This window comes from Camelina sativa, chromosome 12 (assembly GCF_000633955.1).
Source record: "Camelina sativa cultivar DH55 chromosome 12, Cs, whole genome shotgun sequence".
In the NCBI taxonomy this organism is placed as follows: Eukaryota; Viridiplantae; Streptophyta; class Magnoliopsida; order Brassicales; family Brassicaceae; genus Camelina; species Camelina sativa.
Window position 1 is genome coordinate 9,784,884 of NC_025696.1, and position 11,981 is coordinate 9,796,864.

Sequence of the window (11,981 nt, forward strand, 5' to 3'; positions counted from 1 at the left end):
GTTTTAGAAGAGCCTGTTAAAGTTCAGAGATTTTACTGTGTAAAAAAAAAAAAGGACTCTCTGACAAATTTCTTACATAACAGCTTTTTTATTACTAGATTCCTCTGTATAAATCTAACTCTTATGGCTAAAAATAATGATAATAAAAAAGAACCAAGAAACTCTCTAACCTTTTTTTAACTTTTACAACAAGAAAGTCCTAAATTCTATTACGGTGAAGTGTTATGAATCTGATGAACATTGGATAAAAGCCTCGTTAACTTACTTAACGTCTCTCGAGCAGACACAGTCCCAGGATGATCCTCTCCTGAGATTGAAGTCCTTATGAAGATAGCTTTTCTTATCAAATCATCGGCAAAACCGAATTGCCCGCCTCGTAACATCAGCTTAGACCGAGTCTCTAGCACGGTGGCTCGAGCCAGAGCTAGTTCTTCCCATAGAATAGGGTTTAGCTGTGCGCTTGTCTGAACTGGTCTCCAGCAAAGTGACTTGTCTAGCCACTTCTCCACAGGCGTCACTAGCGTTTGGTCAGCTGCTTCAAGAGCGTTTGTGCAGACCCTGAGTAGCTCCACAGCTGCGCTGCACCGTGAAAACGTTATGAACGTTCTGATCGCTAGAGGCAAGATTACTTGCTTCACAAGAATCAGCAGCTCTGTTATCTTTAGCTGAATAGTCGGAGCTTCGTTGCTGAAACCAAACAGCAAGAAACATACCGCCCAGATCTGCTCTGCTGTTTCAACCGTCGAGCCGCGGCTTATCACTGCCTGAACCATTGCTGGCGCATTCTCGTTGACCAGTACTCGATTTCTTGCATAGAGTTTCACTAGCTCGTGGATTTGTATAAACCCTAGCTTGATGCTGCTGGTTCGAGCAATGTTGAATCTAAGTAGCATAGAAGCAGCTTCAGTTCCTGATCTCTTAGAGTTCGAAGACTTAAAACCGCAGCTTATAGCTCGTCTTAGTCTTCTCCATAGTCGCTTAGGACCTCTGTGCTTCTCAGGGAGCTTATAAGCAGCCAAAGCTAATAAAGAAGCTGGAACGGGTGCTGGAGCTAACCACCCACTAGCAACAACCATTCTTGTAGCCAAACTTCTCGGTCCATCCGCGTGGTCAAAGATCGAAAAACACACTTCAAACAGCTGCAACAGAAACCCGTTTCTTCTCAACAAACTCCCATCCCTACCACTACAGATCATCTCTCTCAAAGGCATTCTATTTATAGTATCCAAAAGCCGGCTAGGGTTTATAGGAAGCTCAGACAATATAGCTCCCACAACAGCTAATCCCAACGTTAACCTCCCAAGTTTCTCTTCAATCGTTCTCAATGCATCCATTTCCGTAACAGGATAGTCTTTCACATTCCCCTGCATTAACGACATAGCTTCAGCACCAGAAAGGTAAGACAGTTTCAACGGCTCCATATTCATAACTTGAGAGAGTCTCGTAGATATCAAGATATGAGTCCCGCCTCCAAACCGAGGGAGAAGATCCATCACCATCTTCGAGTCCCACCAGTCTTTTTCACTCTCCAAGTTATCAATCACAACCAAGAATGGTATATTCCTCATCAGCTCTTTTCTAATCTTGGAAACAGCAGCATCTTCTTGCTCCTCGAAACTCTTCATCCGCGTTTTATCCGAACCATTCTCTATCCCAACATCAACTTCCAAATACTGATAAAGATTTAGATAGTTCTGTCTTATGTAACGGCTCTCACCTCCTATCCAAAGAACCATCTTATACCTCTGGTGATGTCTATAAGCAAATTCAAGAAGCAGCTCAGTTTTGCCAATCCCTGACTCGCCCGAGACACAAGCAACACCTTTCCCGTAAACAACCTTCATCGACCGTTTCCTCCTCGTGCTCCTGCCAACTTTAACTTGATTCCTTAAAGGCAACTCAGTACTTTGCATCTCAATCTCTTTCTNCTCCCATCCCTACCACTACAGATCATCTCTCTCAAAGGCATTCTATTTATAGTATCCAAAAGCCGGCTAGGGTTTATAGGAAGCTCAGACAATATAGCTCCCACAACAGCTAATCCCAACGTTAACCTCCCAAGTTTCTCTTCAATCGTTCTCAATGCATCCATTTCCGAAACAGGATAGTCTTTCACATTCCCCTGCATTAACGACATAGCTTCAGCACCAGAGAGGTAAGAGAGTTTCAACGGCTCCATATTCATAACTTGAGAGAGTCTCGTAGATATCAAGATATGAGTCCCGCCTCCAAACCGAGGAAGAAGATCCATCACAAGCTTCGAGTCCCACCAGTCTTTTTCACTCTCCAAGTTATCAATCACCACCAAGAATGGTATATTCCTCATCAGCTCTTTTCTAATCTTGGACACCGCAGCATCTTCTTGCTCCTCGAAACTCTTCATCCGCGTTTTATCCGAACCATTCTCTATCCCAATATCAACTTCCAAATACTGATAAAGATTCAGATAGTTATGTCTTATGTAACGGCTCTCACCACCTATCCAAAGAACCATCTTATACCTTTGGTGATGTCTGTAAACAAATTCAAGAAGCAGCTCAGTTTTGCCAATCCCTGATTCACCCGAGACGCAAGCAACACCTTTCCCGTAAACAACCTTCATCGACCGTTTCCTCCTCGTGCTCCTCCCTACTTTAACTTGATTCCTTAAAGGCAGCTCTGTACTTTGCATCTCAATCTCTTTCTCAGACTCTTTCCACACAACTTTCTCTTTCCCTTTCTTCCTTCGTTCTTCCGCTGAACCGCTTTTGTTCCACCCTAACGTCACATTCTTCTTCCTCCTACTCGGCCTCGCCTTTAACTCAAAGTAATCCCTTTCAGAATCTCCAGCAACGTCTCCAAACAAAACAAACTCTAACTCTGATAACTCCTTCTTCCTCCCAACAAAACTCTCGTTCCTCGGATACGGGAACTCCTCTTTCTCAGCTTTATCTCGCCATTTCGTTAACCTCTCCACTATACTCCTCCTCCCTAACCGCATTGCCAACAACGTAACCGCTCTGAAAACACAATCTCTCCAGTTACCTTCATGAGCTTCAAGCTTCCAATCATCAACCCGAGATAGCCCGTGAACCGCTTCTCTCCACTCTTTATCAATCCCACCATACAAAACCCACAACTCCCCTCCATGTTTCTCCCACAAGTCACCTCTCTTCTCAACTATATCTCTCACAAGACAGTCTCCAGGAGACAGATCAAAGAAAACAGGAACCAGATTCTTCTTGTTTGCGAAAAACCGTAGCTCCTCGATCGTGTAAGGGTTCTTGAAAGCCTTTCTCGTTAGAATGATAACTCCGAACGATGCACCGTCCATGGCTCTTTCGACTATTCTCTGTTTCCTAGTACTCCTACATCTTCCTCTATCCGACATAAAACAACTCATCCCTTGAAACTCCAACTCAGCTCTAAGCCAATCAGCAAACCTAAGCAAAGAAGGCTTCTGACCATGCAACCCTATAAACACGTCACAACATCTCAACCTGTTATAAGAAACAGAAACAGAAGATGTCTGAGTATACGACGAAGAGTCTTGCCCTTGCCCTTGCCCTCTTCCATATCTAGAAGGAGTGCAAGAGATCACACTACTCGAAGCGATTCTATCAGCAGCTTCAAGATTCTGACACTGAGGAGGAGGAGGTGGTGGCGAGGCCGCGGCGGCGGCGGCTAAAAAACCGAGCTCAGGGTCTTGAAAGCCAGAGCTGGAGCTAAGAGGATCAAAGCTATCGCATTGAGCATCGGAACGAGTGGATTCAGAGAGTTCTTGATTGGGTTTAGGAGATCTTGGTGAGAAGAACGGAGACTGGTTAGCTGAGAAGAAAGCAGCTGATGAAGATGAAGACATGTTTCTACAAGGCTTTGTCGGATATTGACCGAACCTAGAAGAACTGTCGTCACCTCGAGAATCCATAACCACAACTTTGCCTTAATTAACAATCTATCAAATCCCATAAATGTAGCCTATGAATAATCCATTGAAGCCAATCTGATTCAAGAAAACCAAAAAAAAAAGTCAAAACAGAGAGTGTTGAAAAGGAGAGATTTTTGGATTTTTCAAGATTTCAAGATTGAGATAAAATGATTCAAGATTCAAGATTTAGACATACGAAGAACCCTAGAAAAAGGGTTACACAGCTTTAGAATCAAATTTGGTAAGAAATGAAAGTTAACGGCAATGAAATCTTCTAGAGTATATATACCAAAAAGCTTGTTTCTTTGAATAGTTGAAATGATGATTTTTGAAAATCTTGAATAGTTAAAAAGGATAGTTTTTTCTTTTTCTTTTCACAAATAAGGGAAAAATAGAAGAAATCATGATTTTTTTTCTTTTAAGGAAAATAATTGATTTTGAGGACATTGCAGATCTAAGCAGAAAGGGAAATATAATAATCATAATATTAAAAAAAAATTTTAATAAAAATGAATATATACATTTTCGTACAGAGGATTCAGATCTGAGAAACTTACATAGCTCGGCATCTTCTTGAATAAACAACCATCACCAAGATCATCTTTAAACAAACAAAAACAACTTCAGAAGATTAAGTATGCAAGAAGGGTTTAACAGAGCACTATCTCCTGAAGAAGAAGAAGAAGAAGAAGAAGAAGACTCAATTAAAACGAGGTTTTTGTAAATTCAAGTAACAATCAAAGAGAAAGGAGATGAAAGTGAGAGGAGTTTAAAGAGAGAATAAGAAGAAGAACACTAGAGAGCTTTCATAAGAGTAGTCGAATGCATCGCCATTTACAGATAGACATTGAAAAGGACTCTCTAATTTTTTTTTTTTTTTTAAACAGGGGAGTTTAAAAAATTTAAAACAGGGGAGACAAAAAAAAAAAAAGTTTAGATTTTTATAATGGAATATTCAAAATAAATAAATTTTGATTAATATACCCAGAAGAGAACAAAACATGTTTCTCAAAACCCAGAAGTTAAATTAACCCTTAAAGATTTGGACTTGTTATGTTCAATTACCGCAAGAAGTGAGAACACAATTAGATAAAGACTTACCAGTTTGAGTTTCAATTCAAGCACTGAGAGAAATAGTAAGGTGTTCTTTTTTAAAAAAAGTATCTAGAGAAAGTAAGTAAATTTAGAGGTCCTTATCCAATAAACAGAAACATGGGCACTGTCAAATCACAAAAACACACAGCACACACTCTCTCTTTCTCTTTTCTCTTTTCTCTTTCTTTCAGAGAGATCTTTTTTTCTATTTTCTTGAAATGTTGTTGTTTCAAAAGGAGGAAGAGAAAGACAGAAGAAGAGATTGGGTTGGGAGAAGTGAATTTTTTTTTAAAGAATTGCAAAAAAAAAAAAAAAGAAAGAAGAGAAACCTAAACGAAAAAGAGATCAAAGCTAGCTAGGTATGGCTTGTGGGCTCCATTTTCACAAGTGATTTGTTCTTACAGAAAAAAATAATATATATATATATATATATTTCCTGTTTTTTCTTTACTACTGTCCTGAATCTGCTGATGAACAATGTTTCCTGATAAGAAAATTTTCATAAATTTAGTTTCTGGCTGGGGGGAGTGAACAAAAAAAACAGAGGTTCTCATAGTCACGTCCCTGACTAGGATATGGGCGTGCACTGTTCCTTTTCGTCTGCTCTTTTGCTTCATATTGTATCATCTTTCTCGAATAAAATAAATATTAAGATATCAAACCAAAGAGAAAAAAGAGCTGAACTATATAGATATAGGGAAAAATGCCAAAAAAAACCCGAATTTATTTTTATTTGGACGTTTAATACCCAATGGTTTTGCATTGAAATAAAAATACATCAAATAATAAAAATGTGTCATTTAAAACCCAAAATAATAAGTGTTGTTATTTTCATACCCACGATTTTTCAACAAAATCAAAATTCCAATTTTATCCCTGATTTCCAATTAATTATTAAGATCTAACTGAAAAATTTTCGGTTTTCTGTTAACCATATCAAACCGAGAATTAATCCCGGTTATCTTTTTTTTTTCTCTCTTCTTCCTCCTCTTTCTCTCTTCATCATCGTCCTCTTGTTTCTGGAAATTTTCTGCTTTTTAAAGCAAAAGAAACTTAATCGATTCCTTTTTAAACCGGGAATTCTACTTCTTTCTTTTTTTCTTCCTCCTCCTCTCTCTAATCGTCGTCGTTTCATCTCCTTCTAACGATGCGTACAGATCCTGGAACTTGACGACAATGTTGGCTCGTCTGGGATGGATACTCGGACGAAGAATCGGAATCTGAGATTGGAGTTCGATTCCTTTTTGGGTTACGTCTGCTTTGGATCCCAAACACCCTACGATAAATTCGATTCATTGTTTGTTCTAAGATTGTTTGAATTTCATATTATTTTTTGGGTTTCCGTCAAATTCAGACCAAGCACCAACACGAAAACATAAACACCATCAAGTAATTTCTGCTACAGAGAATAAGAAAACGAAATTAAAAAAAAAAAGAGAGAGACGCTATAACAAAAAAAATCAGAGCAAAATCTGACTGATACCTTTGAATATAATAATTGTTGTCACATTCTGCAAACGTTATCACTTCTCTAAAACACCTAATCTTCTCCCCTACGCGGGCACACACAGTCAAAAAAAGATTAAGTTTCTTTTGCTTTAGAAAGCAGAAAATTTCCAGAAACAAGAGGACGATTAAGAAAAGAGAAAGAGGAGGAAGAAGAGAGAAAAAAATAGATAACCGGGATTAATTCTCGGTTTGATATGGTTAACATAAAACCGAAAATTTTTCAGTTAAATCTTAATAATTAATTGGAAATCAGGGATAAAATTGGAATTTTGATTTTGTTGAAAAATCGTGGGTATGAAAATAACAACAATTATTATTTTGGGTTTTAAATGACACCATTTTATTATTTGGTGTATTTTTATTCCAATGCAAAACCATTCGGTATTAAACGTCCAAATAAAAATAATTTCGGGTTTTTTTTGGCATTTTTCCCTATAGATATAGTTCAATAGTAATATATCTTTTCAAAAACTCTTCATTACTATGATGTGTTTTTTTTTTGACTACTAAGAAAAAAACCAGTGATTCAATGACACGTCCAAGTTAACGGATAGAGTTTAAGAATTCAAGGGCCACATGACCTCTCCCCATGACTCCAAAAGAATCATGAAACAACAATCTCATCTTCTTCATTTGGATCATGAAAAACTTGTAAATGAGTATATATTATGGGGGATGTGGATGTCATTCGACCATGCTAACCACGCTGCTCTTAAAAGGTGTGACGCACCACATAAGCTATCTCGACTATATAATGCTACCACTATTTCACTGAGTCACATATGCCGAAAACATCTTACAAAGTAGCTGCTCTTAACATTCATAGCTAGCTAGGAACAACCATTTCTAACGATCCACATATGACATATTTAGTATAATTCTGTTTTATTATTAATACTTTAAGACAAAATTTTATAAGAATGTACGTGCGCAAATTAGTTTAAAACCGCGATTGTGGAATTTAAATTTGGTTGTTAAGTTTCTTACCCTTCGTAGATATATGTTTGTATATGTACCTTTTGATGAATTTGTTTCATCCAATCCTATATTATAATAGTTGAAGGATGCTTAGTAGAAACTTGACACCTTTAGCTTGTCCCATTTATTATTTATATATTTTATTTTAATTGAAAATAGTTAAATCAATGCATTAACTCTCCATTGCTTATACTATAGTATAAGAAATCTATACTAGTATTTTTGCAGCAGTTTTTGCTCAAAAATACTAATAAGGAAAGTTTTTGTAATTAATGCTACTAATGCAATTAATTCTGTCCCTCTAGCAATTTTATATGGACCTCTTATTATTTTATGGGCCTCTTGATAATTTATAATTTAAGGGTCTCCATTTATTTAGGTTGTAGACAAAACGATGTCCAAAATTTCATAGGACCTACGAAAATATACTCTTTTGCTAATAATCTAGATATTTCCGGAAAATGAATTTGTAGACAAAATTTCTGGAAAATTACATTGAAATAACTATGACATTAATGATATTCTCAATTGCCAAAATGATTCTGAATACAAATGAGTACACCCTTGATTTATCAGACATTCAAACTTTAAAAACTTTTATTTGGTTTATTCCGGTTCTTTATTTTAAAGATTTTTAAAAAGTTTAAATATGAAAAATATTTAAAACTTTTTAAAAGTTAAATATGATAAATATTATACCGTAGATACACAATAAATATTAAAAATTAAGATGATATAGTGTGAGTTAAAATATCTCCGGACGAAATTATATAGCAGGACATGTTTTATCGATATTTATATAAATTAAAAAATATCAGTAATTCGGTGTTACACGGGTAAAACATCATTTCATTATTTTGTTAACACTGTCAGTATCAGAGAATAGACATATGTAATTAAATTTAAATAAATTTTCTATAAAAAATAATTTTTATTGCGGTATTATATGGCTTATTTAACAATTATTATATAATTATAACATATTTAACAAACAAATACAATTTATAGTTTTAATATTTTAATTATAAATAATTTTGCTCCGCGGTGTACCGCGGGTTCTAATCTAGTTGATAAGTATAAGACTTGTTAATTGCATATGTAAAATAAATTATATAAATAGCATATTCTCTATTCTTTAATGTTGTAGTATTAAATTTTATAAAAAAATTGGCATAAACACTAAATCAATGGAAATTTTATTTCATTAAAGTATAAACATTAAAGAATATGCTCTTAGAATTTATTTCATCATTTTGAATTCAATGCTGTATCCTGTAAATATCAGCATGTATCGTTCATTCGTTTGTTTATTATTTTATTTCTAACTAAAACAATTAAATCATGCAATAACTCTCAATGAAATTGATATATGACTTGTTAATTGCATATAATGTGTAAATAAACTATTTATGTTTTGGCTTCATACACACATTTATGCGACACTAAAGTCCGATTGAACAAGAAACCACGTAGAACGTCGTTGTTTACCAATATTTCAATGGTATTTGTATAATTGTATCCAGAGTTGTTGACAATATGATTCAAAATCTGGATGAAGAGTTGACACACAAAGAAAAAATAAAAATGAAACGTTGTTGTTAGTTGTAACGTGCAAGTGGTAGACGAAAAGCCTTGACGTAGATAAATCGTTGCATGGATTAATTATCCATTAGAAATGGAATATATATGGTAGGTCTTCTTCATTAACAACATTATGAAATTAAATATATAGATAAATGCATATTATTTTGTATGCCGAACCTTGCAAAGTTGTACTACAATAAACAAATTGTTTTTTTGATAATTTATTTGTTAATTTGCCTACTAACGGTCGGGTCAATTCAAATAGATATCACACGTCCTGAATAATGGCACGATGATATTAAAAACTATAATTTTTCGTTCGGTGATTTTACTTTATTTAAGCTGTACTTGCTAATGTGCATTCACCATTCGAATGATCTTAACTTAATTTAGACTAACTTAGCGCATTAATAACGAAGGTGGAAATAAAAATAATATACTATAGGCTTCGTTATTTTTGTCATTCAAGTGCCAAAAGTACATTACGTTTGTTCGTAAATACCATAAACAACCATGATATGGGTCAACCTTGCTCATATTTTATAAGCTTCCTCTTGTGATTAGCCATTGTAAAGATTCTAAATGGTCGTAATTAAAATATGGGTCTTTCACATATCTTGTAATTAGTCTGGATTTTGCAACAAAATCATCTAGATCAGTAAACAAATTTATTATATAAAATAATTCAAAATTTGATGCGTAATTTAGTACTAGTGTCTAGTCGTGTTCACGACCAATGCTTTTGTGGCGGTCAACGATTGAAGACGTAGACCTTCCCATGAAAGCATGTTTAATTATCTGTTGTTCCAAAGCAATAATTTAGATCTAAAATTAAATAAACACTAAAATATGTGTAGCATATATCCATGCATGTAACAATGTAATCAAGGAAGATTTATGAAATTTTTGTACATTTTAAAGTATTGTGGAAATATGACTTTTTCAAGAGTTTTAACTAATTCTACCTAACTCAAAGATTAGATAAGCTTAAGATGGCCGGGTTTAAATAATTAAGAAAGAAATCGTTAATATATATACATGATAAGAAGACAATGTCTTGTGTTTGACACCAAAGGGTTTTTATGGGGTTGAGTAAACAAAACAACTCTCAATGATATGTGTTGTTTTTATGGTACACCGAATGATGTTCGATGTTTCTGTGGTTGCTTCCAAAGGTCAGTCCAAAAGACAGTTTTGTTTGTACATGGCTCACTCCCCCACGTGTCCTCACGTGATTTCAATGCACGGTCCTGATGGCTGGCCTCATCACTCCCTTTTCACACGTTTCATCCTCGGCTCCTATATTAACCGCGTCTCCAACACTCGAAACTGTTTTTTTTTTTAATCTTTTACTTTTGAGGGATACTATTTAACCTTTTTGGCAGAGAATGGTCTAATTCTGAGCTCAAGTACTGGATGAATGAATTATGCACACATTTTAATTCCAAAAATTTATGACAACTTTTTATATATAGAGAAAGTGCTAAGTAATATGCATGAAAATCGAAGTGTCACATTACGGACACGAGCAATTATTAAAGTTAAATGTATGCAGTGCAGAAGAATACAAAGAAAGCGTCCAATCTGTACATGTACTACAACATGATTGACTTTTTGGTAATGATATAGTATATATTAAAAAAAAAAATATGTAATCCAATTTTACTACAATTAAATTACATGTGTAGTACCACGGATTAGTATTGCATAAAGTAAAACAAAGGTGTGAACTAAAAACCTTTTTCTAAGTGTTTTGGTGGCTGCTCAGAAAAGAGTTCAGAAACATTTACCATCCTCTCATTATTCGTCCACAGTCCACACTCCACACCCCATTTCATATATGATTGTGATATCTGTTATTAATAATTTAGAGTTTGTTTTTATTTTCTTTCAAAGAGATGCAAGGTTGCTTCATGTTTCAATATTTCAAACACATTTGATTGGATTGGATGGTTTTGGTTTTAATTGTTTCGTTTGTTTTGTTGTTGACAATTTCAGTACCTTTGTTTGCTCACCACCAATATTGTTTTTGTCACTGTCATCAACAACAGTGAAATGAATAAACCTTTATATCGTATAAATTTATCTATATAGGCTCAAACATTTCTTGACGAGTAATTCCTAACTCGNATATGCATGAAAATCGAAGTGTCACATTACGGACACGAGCAATTATTAAAGTTAAATGTATGCAGTGCAGAAGAATACAAAGAAAGCGTCCAATCTGTACATGTACTACAACATGATTGACTTTTTGGTAATGATATAGTATATATTAAAAAAATGAATATGTAATCCAATTTTACTACAATTAAATTACATGTGTAGTACCACGGATTAGTATTGCATAAAGTAAAACAAAGGTGTGAACTAAAAACCTTTTTCTAAGTGTTTTGGTGGCTGCTCAGAAAAGAGTTCAGAAACATTTACCATCCTCTCATTATTCGTCCACAGTCCACACTCCACACCCCATTTCATATATGATTGTGATATCTGTTATTAATAATTTAGAGTTTGTTTTTATTTTCTTTCAAAGAGATGCAAGGTTGCTTCATGTTTCAATATTTCAAACACATTTGATTGGATTGGATGGTTTTGGTTTTAATTGTTTCGTTTGTTTTGTTGTTGACAATTTCAGTACCTTTGTTTGCTCACCACCAATATTGTTTTTGTCACTGTCATCAACAACAGTGAAATGAATAAACCTTTATATCGTATAAATTTATCTATATAGGCTCAAACATTTCTTGACGAGTAATTCCTAACTCGATCAATTTCAGTTTCAACACAATTTTAATTAACCCAAAAAAAAAAAATAGTACATAACTATATAGTAGAGTGCGTTGTTGCATAATGAACTAATAGTAGAACGTACGCAAGCAAAAATAGTACTATAGTTTATATATTG

At 34.7% G+C, this 11,981-nt stretch overlaps 1 protein-coding gene across 5 annotated transcripts; it reads right to left on the reverse strand.

Moving 5' to 3' along the window:
• On the reverse strand, positions 2–5,200 carry LOC104731135. Of its 5 annotated transcripts, XM_019234091.1 has the most exons (4): positions 5,009–5,200; positions 4,465–4,575; positions 1,942–3,982; positions 2–1,183 (listed from the first exon to the last, which is right to left on the reverse strand). In XM_019234091.1, exons 3-4 carry the CDS (start codon positions 3,905–3,907, stop codon positions 210–212), a joined length of 2,940 nt encoding a protein of 979 aa, XP_019089636.1. In that variant the 5' UTR covers positions 3,908–3,982; positions 4,465–4,575; positions 5,009–5,200; the 3' UTR covers positions 2–209. The 5 variants fall into 5 exon arrangements, with proteins under 5 accessions (XP_019089636.1, XP_010448708.1, XP_010448712.1 ...); XM_010450406.2 differs by lacking the exon at positions 5,009–5,200 and having other exon boundaries at positions 2–1,919; positions 2,678–3,982; positions 4,465–4,807; XM_010450410.2 differs by lacking the exon at positions 5,009–5,200 and having other exon boundaries at positions 2–1,838; positions 2,597–3,982; positions 4,465–4,807.

Excerpts from the sequence above, each read along its gene's own strand:
- LOC104731135 (XM_019234091.1), bottom strand. The coding sequence starts at position 3,907 with ATGGATTCTCGAGGTGACGACAGTTCTTCTAGGTTCGGTCAATATCCG. Across the intron at positions 1,184-1,941 it reads GAGAGAGATGATCTGTAGTG|GTAGGGATGGGAGTTTGTTG; the intron begins GTAGGGATGGGA and ends TGATCTGTAGTG.